The sequence below is a fragment of the Nuphar pumila genome, chromosome 16 (genome assembly GCF_984573655.1).
Source record: "Nuphar pumila chromosome 16, dmNupPumi1.hap1.1, whole genome shotgun sequence".
Lineage (NCBI taxonomy): Eukaryota > Viridiplantae > Streptophyta > Magnoliopsida > Nymphaeales > Nymphaeaceae > Nuphar > Nuphar pumila.
The window spans coordinates 70,068,657-70,082,709 of record NC_143264.1 but is presented as its reverse complement, the minus strand read 5'-3'; the positions used below and the strand labels follow the sequence as shown (position 1 = coordinate 70,082,709).

General features: G+C 39.0%; 1 protein-coding gene across 4 annotated transcripts in view; it reads right to left on the bottom strand.

Annotated features, from left to right (window-relative positions):
- Positions 1-10,807: 10,807 nt before the first annotated feature.
- Positions 10,808-14,053, bottom strand: part of LOC149813461 (scramblase-like protein) — a 58,617-nt gene continuing 55,371 nt past the window's right edge. For 3 of the 4 annotated variants that reach the window (XM_089992480.1, XM_089992482.1, XM_089992481.1), the window contains exons 11-13: positions 12,081-12,158; positions 11,858-11,964; positions 10,808-11,287 (exon numbers count right to left, since the gene is read on the bottom strand). In XM_089992480.1, the coding sequence (XP_089848606.1) occupies positions 11,251-11,287; positions 11,858-11,964; positions 12,081-12,158 (222 nt within the window). In that variant the 3' untranslated portion in view covers positions 10,808-11,250. The remainder of the gene's footprint in view (positions 11,288-11,857; positions 11,965-12,080; positions 12,159-14,053) is intronic. The other variant, XM_089992483.1, reaches the window with a different exon arrangement.

The following is a 14,053-nucleotide window of genomic DNA, read 5'->3' as shown; positions in this document are numbered from 1 at the left end:
CCGACGTCGTTACACACACAGAGAGAGAGAGAGAGAGAGAGAGAGAGAAAGAGAGACGGCAACCAGAGGTTGCCAGTGACCTCAACCTGGTCGGCGAGATATGTCGACCCCAAATCGAACCAGCTCAAGAAAGAAAAAAAATGGAGGTGTCTCGTTCGGCAGCTGACCAACTCGGTTTGGACTGAACCAGACCGAGTCGGTCTGACAGAACTAGTTTGGGTGTGAACCCAGACCGGGTGGAGTCTGACTGAGACTGGACTTGGTCTGGGTCAGCGAAAAGAAAAGAAAAGAATTAAGACAGGTTGAGCCCTGTCTTGGTTTTCTTGTTTTTAGGTTTGGATTGAGGTGGACCAGATTGGGTCTAGGTCCAGTTCGATCCAGTTGATATGGATTGGTCCAGGTTAGACCAGACACATACTGAATTGGGTCTGGATCCAGTCTATAGCTAGACAGATCAGTTCTAGATCGAGATCAAAACTGGATCTGAATCCAGTCTATAACTAGACAAATCAGTCCTAGATAGAGATCAAAACTAGATCTGGATCCATTCTATAACTAGACGAATCAATCTTGAATCCAAATCAAAATTGGATCTTGATCCATTCTATAGCTAGATGGATCAATCATAAATTCATATTAGAACTGGGTCTAGATCCAGATCAAAACTAGGTCTAGATTCAGTCTGTTATTAGGTGGATCAGTTTTGGATCCTGACAGAAACTAAAATTAATCCAGTCTAATATGTTCTTGACTGAAATTGAACTGGATCCAGTCTAGTCTGTTTCAGACTAGATCAGTTTTGGATCCTAACTGAAACTAAACTGAATTTAGTACTGTCTGTTCCTGACTGAGATTGAATTGGATTCAGTCTAGTCTGATCCATACTGGAACATAACTGAACCAGCCTAGTTTGTTCTCAGTTGGAATAGTTTGGGTTCAGTCTAGTTATACCAAACTGGATATAGATCTATACTATTTAGTGAGTGGATCTGATATGGAATTTAGAGAAGTCCAAATGGGTCTGAACCCAAACCCAGTTGGGTCTAGACTAGGTTCAGTAAATCCAGTGTTCTAAACTCATACCGATCCCAGTCTGACCGGGGTTAAGTCAAGTTAGATCGTAGTGAGTTGAAATGACCAAATTACTCTTGTATGTGTTACTCGATATCAAGTTAGTAAAATGAGCATAACTTTACACCCTGATCTCATAATTGAGTAAGGTTTAGTGCATTGGGTTCATATTGCATAGAGGAATCTATCTTTTCTATGGTTTTGACCAAACCATGGGTTGACAAACCACCTCAAGAGGGATATTTTGGTAATTTTGATAAAGTATAAAGAATGTTTATTTATTAATATAAACATACTTGTGTGATGATCAGATTTCACTATTAGAGCTATATGAAACTCGATTATAGACTAGGATGCAACGTTTGCATTCGAGGTAAGGAAAAATTATAAGCATTTTAGTTAATAAGACATTGTATGTTGATATACTTGCGAATTAGACTACATGAAATCATGTTTACTTGATATCACAGTTGTATTCTAATGAGTTTGCAATTGCATATTAGAAGTACACATTTCTTGAGATTATGGAATGAATGCATGTGGATTAACACTGATACAATAAATTATTTCATGTATTTATGATTCTTCAGCATGTATTGCATATATTGAGTTGTTGTATTTTAGATTAAATGCATATTTGAGTTTGTAAAGAACTTAAAAATACATGCATGAGAACAGAGTCCTTGAGATAAGATTGAGTCTCATACTAGTTACAGAGGTGCTACTATGACTTGAAATACTTTAGCATGCTAACACCTCATAAATTATCGAGGGCTAACGGGTGGAAATGGCTATCTGATGACCATAATCATGCATATATTTTGCATTTTATTTATCTATAGTTATGCATGATCCATGCATTTATACCAACAGAACCATCTTCTAAAAATCTAGCTTTACCCGTTTCTACTATTTGTGGTGTATGAGATGAACAATAAAACCTGAAACCTTTTATCCTTTTTGAATAACCAATGAAGAAACTACTGATTGTCCTAGGGTCAAAAGCCTTAATGTGGGGATTGTATAATTTTGCTTCTGCAGGACAACCCCATATGTGCATGTAACTTAGACATGGTTTCCTACCTATTCATAACTCATAAGGTGTTGTTGAGACAGCCTTAGTAGGAACCTTGTTTAAGACATGTACGGTTGTTTGCATAGCTTCACCCCACAAGGTGATGGGAAGGGTTGAATAATTCAACATTGCATATACCATTTTTTTAAGCGTACGATTTCTTCTTTCAGCTACACCATTCTGGTATGCACTTCTCGGCATGGTGTACTGAGGGACTATTCCTTCTTCCTTAAGAAAATGCGCTAATGGTTATTCATGTTGTCCCATCTCAGTAAAACGTCTATAGTACTCACCACCTCAATCTGATCTGACTATTTTTATTACATCCCTTGTTTGTCTCTCTACTTCTTTCTTGAAGTCTTTAAAAATATTATAGACTTCAGATTTTTCAAATAACAAGTAGAGATGCATGTACCAGAAGTAATCATCAACAAAAGTGATGAAGTACCTTTCTCTTGTATGGCAAGGAGAGAAGGGTTCACATACATCCGTATGAATAATTTTCAACTTGTGGTTGTTTCTTTTGGCACCTTTCTTGTATGTGTTGGTTTGCTTGGCATTTATGCAATCCAAACACGGTTCCTTAACTGTGAAATTAATGGATTTAAGAATCCCTTCTTTCACAAGTCGTTGGATCCTATCTTTAGAGATATGACCCAGATGACGATGTCAGAGCATATAGGATTGTTCATCTACTAAGCCATGTTTATTGTCAATCAACACATTTTCTGAGGAAATGGTTTCATAAATTTGGACATTAGTTTCCAAACGATATAATCTATCACATATATTCGCAGAACCAATAAGAACTAAATTCTTATAAATAGTCATTTTTGAAATTTCAAATTTAAAATAATATCTAATGAAATCCAGTTTTGATATAGAAATGAGGTTTCTGTTGTATGTTGGTACATAAAATGTATCAAATAAGTCCAAAATAAACTCATTTCTCAAAATCACTCTGCAGGTTCCAACAGTTTTAACATGTGATTGCATCTTGTTTCCTAAGAAGATGCTCCTTTCATGATCCATTGGATCACTTTTATTCAGAAAGACCTGCAAGGTGTTGGCAATATGGACAGTGGCACCTGAATCAATCTACCAGCTATTAGTTGGAATGTTGATCAAATTACATCCATGAGAAATGAATGACAAATTACCTTTCTTTGCCAGTCATTTCTTGTGCCTCATGCAATCTGCCTTTAAATGTCCCTTCTTCTTGCAAAAGAAGCACTTGATAGAAAATCCTTCATGGGACTTGGTGCCTGAATCGTTGAACACAGATGCATCTGAGTTCCTCTTTGCCCTTTTCTTAATGGCATTCTTCTTTGGTCCATGCCTTTTGTGACCTTTATAAGAAGATACATAACCACTATATATCTTCTCTCCTTTCAGTCTCTCTTCTTTCTCAACACACTTGGACATCAAATCATTGAATGTTCATTCGTCATTATGAGTGTTGTAAGAGATCTTGAAAGGTCCATATTCACTAGGCAGAGAAGTCATTAGTAAGTGGACCAAGAAGGAATTAGATATGCTGACCTTCATGTCATTCAATTGAGTTGTCATATTTCTTATTTCTAGAATGGGTTGTCGGATGTTCTCCTTACCGGTATATTTCATAGATATTAACCTTGTCATCAAGGTGCTAGCCCTTGCTTTATGTGAACTAACAAATTGTGTCTCTATAGCTTCCAGAAATTCTTTTATTGTTCTACATGTGGGTATCGCACTCTTGATATTCTTAGTCACACGAGACTGCAGAAGCAGTAGGCTAAGTCTATTTGAGCGCTCTCACTTATCAAAATCAATTTTCTATTCAGTTGTGCTATTGTCAGCTAACGGTGCAGGCTCAGGCTTGCGCAGGGCTAAATCTAGATCCATATAACCTAATGTGAATTGTACAGTTTCCTTTCAATCATTAAAATTTGAGCCGTCTAGAAAATGAATATGACTTGGACCATCAGAAACCATAGAATTGGACGTTGTAATGACAAAAGGACATTCATAAATATTCATTCACATTCGAGATTTGAAAAGGTAAATGCAATAATAAGACCTCTTTATCATTTACACACTACAAGAAACCTGTGGATTAGCGACGACCTAAATTCGTCGCCAATCCGATGCTAATCCATCGCTAAACAGTTTAGCGATGGATTAGCGTCGGATTAGAGATGGATAACTTTCATCGCGAATTTTTCGACGCTAAGTAGTGACAGAACTTATCTGTCGCTACTTTCGTCACTAATTTGTGATGGATTAGCGACGGATATGATCCATCGTGAGTCCTTCGCTATTTTAAATTAGCGATGGATAATATCCGTCGCTAATCCATCGTTAAATTTTAAAAAAAATAAAATAAAAAAATAAAAAAATTTATTCTCTGTCGACGCGTTCTTCGGAAGAGACGCGGGCAGCCGCAGGCGGCCTCTCGCGACGGTCGATCGGGAGGGAGAACGACTCCCCCTGGAAGGAGACCGACAAGCTCTGTGTCAACGGCCAGAGGACCTCCGGCGCCCGCTTCACGGAATAAACTGCCGATGAAGGAGTGGACACGCGGGAGGGGGTAGAGGAGCGGCGTCGATCGGCTGACTGTGACCTTTTTGGGGTCGTAGTGGAGACGAGATCCGGTGAGGGAGAGGCGGGACGGGCGGTGGAGACTGGCGAGGGGCACCACCGGGAGGAGGAGGACGGCGCGGGGGAGAGGTAGCGGGAGTTGATCTCGCGAGCCTTTCGCCTCCTGGGGCCGATGTCATTGTCATGCTCGGAGGGTGCGAGAGGTCGTTGCGCGTCGTCGGAGGAAGGGCTGGGCTTTTGGCATCCTGAGAAGTGCCTCAAGTGGGGACGGTTTAAATCAAATGGGGGGAGGGAAAAACAAAGGGAGGGAGAATTTTAAACAGGGGGAGGGAAAATTTCGTGCCTCAGGTGGGACGGTTTAAATCGAAAATTAGCGACGGAATTAGCGAGGGAATTTTTCCATCGCTAATTAGCGATGGAAAAAATCTCTCGCTAATTTCGTCGCTAATCAGCATTTTTTATAGTGTTTTGGCGATGAAAAAATATTGTCGCTAATCCATCGCTAATTAGCGACGGATTTAGCGAGGGCGATATTTTTGTCGCTAATTTTGCAAATATTTTGAATGTTAGCAACAAATAGTTTTCTCTCGCTAATCCGTCACAAATTTGCGATGGAAAAAATCTGTCGTAAATTTCCGTCGCTAATTAGCATTTTTCTTGTAGTGACACTTTTCTAGGCAAGTGCTAGGGGTCATTATGGTCCCACTTTGGTGAGTACCCATAACACGCAAATGCACTTCGCCTCCCACTATTTGATAAAACTGAAAAGACATGTAGCCAGAGACAAGTCGACATGGCACCTTTTGGTGCTACATGTTTCATGTGCTGGGATACATTCTTTTCATTTTATCCTGCTAGACTTTGAATATGACATCACTGCCTTTAAGTAGTCCATCATTTCATTAAGTCTAAAACAATTATAATATTGACTCATCGCATTATTGGTACAGAATAACTTAATTAAGTATGCATTTGACCACTTTGGTTATTACAAATGCATCTTAATCAAAATTCAAATACCATTCTTTATGTCAATATTGTCCATATGATGCACAAAAATATATATTTCTAAGACATTAATGAAAACATCATGCATCATAACATAATGTGTGAAATAAACTAAGTGTTATACATGTAATGTGCTTAAAACTCCTTAATTGATTCTAAAACTGAATGAATCAATCACAACGATACTCCAAAATGGTCCAAGAAAGCCCCAAAAATATTGAGCCGACACCAAAACCATTCAAACTGGTCATTTAATACATAAACATATTCAAAAAACATGATGAACCGGTGAAAATGGTCTCTGAACCGGTTAGAAAAGCAGTGAACTAGTCTAGAAAACCCCCGAATCAGTTTGAAAAAACTTTGAACCGGTCCAAAATACACTGAAACGGCCTGGAACAGACAAAACTGGTCCCAAAAAACTCTCAACCGACCCTCAAATGCCTCAAACCGGTTCTGTACTGCCCAGAACTGGTCCCAGAATGCAAGGAATCAGTTTGAAACTGATAGAACCGATCCCAGAACTAGATGAACCGGTTCTGGAACCGATTTGTTCTCTGTTATCCTGTACGAAAACTGGATCAGGTCGGGTTCAATGAGGAATAGTATCCAGAATCCAAAATTCAAATGGATCCGGGTACCGGGTCTGAAAAATGGGCATCACTCGGGTCCCATGATCCGATACCTGATGGATCTGAGTAACGGACCCGAATCCGAAAATCCGAGGACCCCGGATCTGAAAACCAAAATGATTTGGGTCTTGGATTTAGATCTCAAAGAGCTCTGCCGACCTGGGATCTGCAAACTTAATGGATCCTGGTCGGTGACAGTGGCAGGCCCAGATCCAGAAAACTTTAATGGATCCGGGTTGCAGTTCTGGGTCTTGAATTTGTAGTAGACCCGGATCCAGGTTACAGGTCCAAGACCCGGACCCCGCCACGAACCGGGTCTGGATCCCCCCGGATTGGGTCTGTAAACAATAGTCTCGATTCAAAGTTTTAAATAAAACCTGTTAGGGTTTTATTTTTCAGTTTCTTGAAACTTCTAGAGTTTCGAGAAACTGAAAAGGGGAAACGTCGATGCAGTGGCAGGCAGACGGTGGACCACCGGTGACCGATGTCTCCGGTAGGGGGGAGAACAACGTCGAGAAAAGGTTTTCTTGGCATCGCTTCGCGACCCTTACCTGTCGGTGAAGCCATGGGCCAGCGACCGTCCTATGCTAGTAGACAGGAAAGGGGAAACGACGGGCGAACCACCGACTGGAAATGGTTGGCGGATCACCGACGACCGGCGTCTCTGACAGGGAAGGCAAAAACAATGTCGGGCAAAGATTTTCTCGGCGTTGCTCCTCGAACCAGCGACTGATGGTTGCCCATCTCCCTCCACGGTGATCCATGTCGTCTCCCCGGTGATCCATGTCGTCTCCCTGGTGATGGACATCAAAAACCCCTTTTCATTCGGCGATGATCCACCAGCAGACCCTGACATTGGCAAAGCATCCCTCGGATGTTGCATGATGCCGAACGGTGAAAAACTCTCCCCCCCCCCGGCGCTTCAGCCCGCAGTGACCCCAGATCCAACGGTCGCGGCGGTAAAGCCCTTCCCCTCTCTGATTTTTTTTTTAGATAAATGCAATATCCCGACAACGACTGGCAGCAAATGTCGTCGGCCGGGATAGGGGAAAGATGAAAGACCAGAGCTGAGTCGCCGAGTCGGGTCTCAAACCAAAATGGTTCAATTCTCGAGACGATCGATCTGACCCAGTTCAGCAGATCTGGATCTTTGTTCAGGTCGGGTCCAACTGGATCCGAGTCAGAACCGGTTCCAAAAAATGGACCCAGGCAAAAGGCACGTCGGTTCCTGTTTTCCCTTTTTTTGTTTTAACAGAAATAGAGAGAGAGGGGAAAACAGGGACCTTATGGGGACAAACCAAATGGGAAAGCAGTGGCTCTGATACCACAATGTGGAGAATCTGAGGAGCATTCACATTGTGCATAACATATATATTTGAGGATAGGGTCACATATCTGTCTCTGTCATGACGCTGATGGAAGAGACACGGACGATCTCATTAGCTGAATTGCTCATGTTGATGAGTACAGGCCTTTAAGCATTGGGTGAGATAGGGACCGATCTCAGACGCCTTCAATTTTCACTTGCAACACCAGTACCCATCATGTGGTATATATAGGTATCCAAGGGATACCTTCGAAGGGTCACCATGCATCATACCAAAAGGTATGATGCATGTGAAGAGACACAAACGAAGGGACACCTTATTCTCCAACCGAATATGCTTTTGGATGCAAGCTGTTTTTGATCAAATCGGACCCTTAAAATCAAGGGCTAAAACACAATTTTTTGTGATTTAAAAAATCATATTTTGTCATTGAAAAAATATCCAAGGGTCGTTTTTTATTAAATCTAGCATGCTGAATCCATCTATAGGTTTAGGTTTGATCGAAACGAGGGGCATGAAGATGGGGGATGACATAGGGGATGAACGGAATGGAACTGCTCTAATGAAGAGGCTGTCTCCAACAATGGCACAGATGAGACGCCTCTGGCAACGGCATAGTATGAGATATCTAGTTCATATGTTGCATGTAGAAGCGTGCAAATGGGTTCCCTTGGCCACAGAATAAAGAGAGGGTCCTCAATGAAGAGAATCACAAAGTTTTTAGTCCCCATATCAGAATGACATGGAATACGCACTGCGTTAGCCAAAGAGTAGACCACACGCTTGTAGGTTGCTTAACCATCTTTTACCTGTGCACTATAGGCACAAAACTAGGCTGACACCTTTGCCAATGATAGACCAATATTAACAAATAATGCCAAGATAAAACACTGGTGCCACTTTTTTTTGTTTCACTAGACCAAGGGAAATGAACCCAGCCAGCCCCAAGTATTTATAACAACAGAAATACTACTAAAGCGTAATTCTGGTTGAAGGACAAGGAAAAAATCGATCCCTGCTTCCAGACCCAAGTATTTATAATCTTAGATACAACGTCATGCATTTTCAACACATAAAGGTGACTTTTGTGTGCCTAAATAATCATAAACTGTATAATAAGGAAACTTCAATGATCAAAGCATTACCTAAGAAGTTACAATTCGTAACATGAAGAGACGGCCGCTAATCAGATTGTCACATATAACATTTTAAGCTTATATGTCCTCTCAAGGATAGATCTGACCGAAGCCAGCATCCCTGCTGCTATTGCCTTTAATTTTTGAGAAAGAGCTCATTGCTCACCTAAAAGGCGATTTTCGAGGAGTAGATGCAGGTGGAAGAGTCTGGTATCTTGCCTCGCTTAGTAATCATAACGTTTTGTGCGGATCATGCTGCCAAAGCCAGCTGCCCGTAGCGCCCTCGAGAAGGTGTTTTGGACCTGATCCTTCCTTTTTTAGTCTTTCTTAGGTGCGGATCTTGGCCTTTCTTCCATGGATGGATCATACATTGCTAAGTAATGGGTGGAGTGCAATAGGGTCGTCAAGAGGAGGGGGTGAAGATGAACGGAAGAGCAAACCTGATCGCCCAGTGGCACATCAAAATGTAGGTTTTCTCTCTGATATTGCCATCGATCTGAAAGAGCAGAACTGGGCATGATCATATCTTGGCTGTGTGGAACAGGGAAAGGTCGAGACAAGGGAAGATCACCTCTCATAGAAAGACTAACGAGGTCAAGTGAAGAGAAAACCTTTCAGAAATTCCTAGTTTTGGAAGCATGGCCTTTTGCGTAGGTCAATGTATACTAAGCATTCTTAGGCATTTCTGGTTACTTGAAGCAGTACGGAGTCGATCTATAACCTAGATGATGAGTCAAACAGTTTGGGACCAATCAGGGCAATGGTGAATGAAGGATGTCTGATTCCAAAAGAGTTGGGGATTTGTCATAATTTTCTAGACCGAGCTAGTCTACTGCTGCTAATTTAGAGTTCTTGACCCATTTTGCACCAATGGCAGACTTTCTTACGAGTCATGGTTTAATAACATCAAGTTCATGGTTTGTTATAGTAGGTCGATTCTTTTTCCGCAGCTTTACTACAAGCTTGACCAGGGTAAATGCTCTAAACCGAGTTTGCTTGGGCTTACAGAACTCCTGGACATGTGGAACCAAACAGAGGAAAAATAGAAAAGAAGAAACATCGCTGGACATTTACTCCTGCTGCAGACAGGTCCCAAACCTGCTCCCAAAAAAAATTCTGTATCAAAGTTGACAATTACAATTTTTATTCTCAAGGCTGTATCCAATTGTTTTTAGGAACATCTGTGCAAACCAACTATCTCATGACATCATCCTTTTTTTTTCAACATAGAAAGCTGGGGTTAGGCAGACCCCTAACAGTTATACAACCATACCATTTGGGGTTAGAACTTATAACGTCTCAACCAGAGTTACTGGAAGCTTCTTAGGTAGGTAAGAAGCTCGCTTCCCAGAAACTCGCTTCGAAAGCGCAATACTCCTCGCTTCCAAAACTTCATGAAAAACTCATTTTTTTCACGCTTCTTCTATGCTTTTCATACACATGGTTGATGCATACTATATGCTTTTCTTACGTTTTTTTTTCATCTTTTTCATGTATTTTCTCTCTCACACTTTCACTCACTTTTCATGTACTTTCTTTAAATTGGTAACCAACATTATTAGATTTTAACAAAAATTTAACTCTTTTACAAAAAAATCATGAAATATAAGAATGATCAATTTTATTTTAGTTTTTATTTGTTTTTTGTTTGATTCCATATTGCTTCATTTTTTATTCATATTTTGTTTTTAAATTGAAACTTCGCTTTCCGCTTCGTATAAATTTTAAAATGCCTCGCTTCTCGCTTCCCATATCGTTTCCCGCTTCCACTTCCTAATTTGGCAACCTTGGTCTCAACACAAGGTGACGTGCACTAACTGCTCCTGCAGGACAAGCGGAGCCGCCGCCCCCTTGGTCTCATGACATCATCCTTATACACGCATGTAAGCATATATCACCCAAAGACGAACATGAAAAATGATAACAGGAAATATAAAGTGTCCACCCAAAATACTCCATCAGATAGTGGAGTCCCACTTGTCCAAATTTCTTTGAGCTTCAATTCATTCTTCTTTAAGTTTTCAGTTCTTGCTCAGATCAAAGTCAGCTCCTCAAGATCATTACATCCCAAATAACGAAAAGAATTACCTCTAGAGATAGATCCATCATTTCTCAGACTTGAAAGCTTCTAAAAACAATCAGGTTTACAACCTTCCGAATCTATGAAACTGTTGAAGCTAAATCACAGGAACAGAAAGGACAGGCCAAGCAAGCCTCAAGGTACAAAATGTAAAGCAAAAAATAGAGCAAGAAACACCAAAGAATAAAACCAGATATGCAAATCTCTATTGTTTCACCACATTGAAGTAGCTGGTTTCAACTTTCAACACCAAGTACAGAAGGTACAACCATCAAAACCATCAAGTAGATTTGAAAGGTAGTGATGAAGACGAACAGCTAACAGAACACCGGGAAAATTGCTACTCCCCTCCACCTACTGGAATAAAAGGAATTCCCCTGAAAAATAGAAAACATAGAAGACATCTGATTTTAGAATTTTTCTCAAATCAATGACATGGAGTACTAAAGTAATCTATAGGACCAAGTACCATACATGGTTAATAGAACCCATCAGGAAAGTGAAACAACTTCACTAGAACAAAGCAACTTCTAAAACAACATTCGGTGCAAGCTTCTGAGCTTTTTGACCTACCCAAGCTATAACTTGAGCTTGCCCGCTACATAAACACGATATAATAACTTGGGCAAGGTGCCTATGTTATGTCTGGACATCAGGTTCACATACTTAAGCTTCACACTAAATGTTCTGTTCATTGTTAAAAACTTAAAATGTTTAGGATAGAATATGGATCTAATGCATTCTCCTAAAGTTGTGGAATGATAATTTGAGCAAGCACCCAAGTCTAGAGAAAGCTCAGAGATGCAATGCTTGATCACATTCAACCAAAGTAGACTGGACTTTTAGTTCTCACTCAGTCACCACCATAATTTATTTACTTTCATGCAACTGATCAAATATATAGAATTTGCCAAGAAAGAGAAGAATACACAGGATAACAAGATTACCAGCCACCATGCCTAGAGAAGTAATCATTGTCCAATGATACAGCCAGTGCAACTGCCACAGCTCTTTCCGATAGAGTCAATGGGCGAGTAATTTCTAATTCATGTATCTGAATCATATAGACCATATTAAATTAAAGTGGAAATATTAATTATTTTAACAAATCCATTTTCTGAATCTGTTTCCTATTCTTTTTAAAAGCTGCACCAATAGGCATTAAGTTACCTGAGAAACAGGACCTCTGTTGACATTTGGATCAGAATGTCCAAATCTTATCACATATTGCCCTGCATCAGTGAAGAGCTGCAAAGCACACATGATAGCATCTCAAACCATAGACCAAAAGAATGTATTGAAACCCAAATAATACTGGCAATGCAAGTTCACTTAGTTTAGCCATATCTGAGGAACCTCCATTAACATGATTTATATTATTATACTCAAAGCATTCACTCACATTTTAAGTTTCCAAATGAAACTATTAAATATTTGGTTGATGGATATTAAAATTCCTTATTAGTGCAAAGGAGTCATTTTTTATTTTTATTAAAAGGTCATTTTTGCAATATATATGATCTTGCAAGTTTAGGGATTTCTACGAAATAACAATGGAGTTAGCATTTTCTTCACAATTTTATTTAAAAATTCATGTGCATAATTTAATTTTGGAATGACCACAATTATGGATAATAGCTTTTTTTTAAAGATAATAAAATATTAGCTATTATTGTGCTTTATCACAATAATAAAATATTTGTGATCAGAAGTCATTATTGTAAATTAACTCTTGACTTTTTGTCCTTTAGTGTATGTAACATGGGTACTTCTACTAGGGCCCCATACCTATGTCATGCCTGTACTGATACTGGTACTCCTGAGTACGGGTCAACTTGGTTCCAAACTTAAGTTGACCCACTTCATCCATTTTATGATCCAATCAGTGTGAATTGTATGCTAAATATCAATTGTCTACTGCTAACTACATTTTTGTTGACCATTACTTGTTAGTTAACTTTATATATTTAACATATTTTAGACTTACATTCATAAAATTGATAGTCAATAACTTTATATCTAGAGCATTTTTGTAGGATACAGCATAATTGTGCATTTTAACATGTATGTATGTGTGCATATCCGTATTCACATTTTAATGTGCTACCCTTCGTAACCATGTTGTACACTGTACCTATGTGACATAGCCTTTAGTCTTTAACTGTTCTTTTGTCATTTAGTCTTTTTTAATTAATGTCATTTCTCAACAAATTTATATATCAAATTTACCAAACATGTATAGGTTCTGTATGTTTTTCAGCAAAAGAAGAAAAGATATTGTTATAACGCTGATTTTGACTGTAGCTGAACAGTGTTGGACAGTACCTGGTGTGGCATACACCTCTCTAGTCGTGTTGCAGGGACATGCCTAGTGTCTGGCATGTCCCTGTGACATAGCTTTAATTACCTCTGATGGTTGTTAATAAGTTCAACACAAGAAGATGTGCTAAAACATTACATATAACAATTACACATAATTCTTGAAGTCTTATGCTGCAGTTTATTTTCAGTTGCTAATTACTAGTTATCATGGTATTAATTAATAATGATATTTACCTGAATCTAAGATATTCTTATTGGTTTTTATTTACATATAAAGACAAGTTTACAATTACAGTAAAAAAAATTGGAATCAATTTCTTTGAGTCCTCGAGTACAAAATGAAGATATTAGTTAGGTAAAATTGGATAGAGGTCATATCACATAATATTACAATTTTATGTCGCTTTGGTTTGGAATTTCAAAGAAAAACTTCTTAATTTACTTTAAATGCTTCCTAATTGATTCTCATATTCTATTTTACATTGACTTGAGAAGCCCTCACTTCTTGCATCTGTATCCCACAACCTTTTTATCCTGCCACCTCACACACACTGGTGCCATCACAAAAATGGTACTGAAATTCGAGTTACACTAAGATAAGGTTAATACTGCTAATTAGGGGTGGGCATTGTTAAAATATGATGTATATTTATATATATATATATATATATATCTATATACATAGATTACGACACATACACATATATATGATATATATATGTCTATGTGTCTATCTATATATATAAATATATATATTTATTTTGTAAAACCAGATAGGGGTATTTCTGTCATTTCACCCTGTACACGCATATCATTGATAT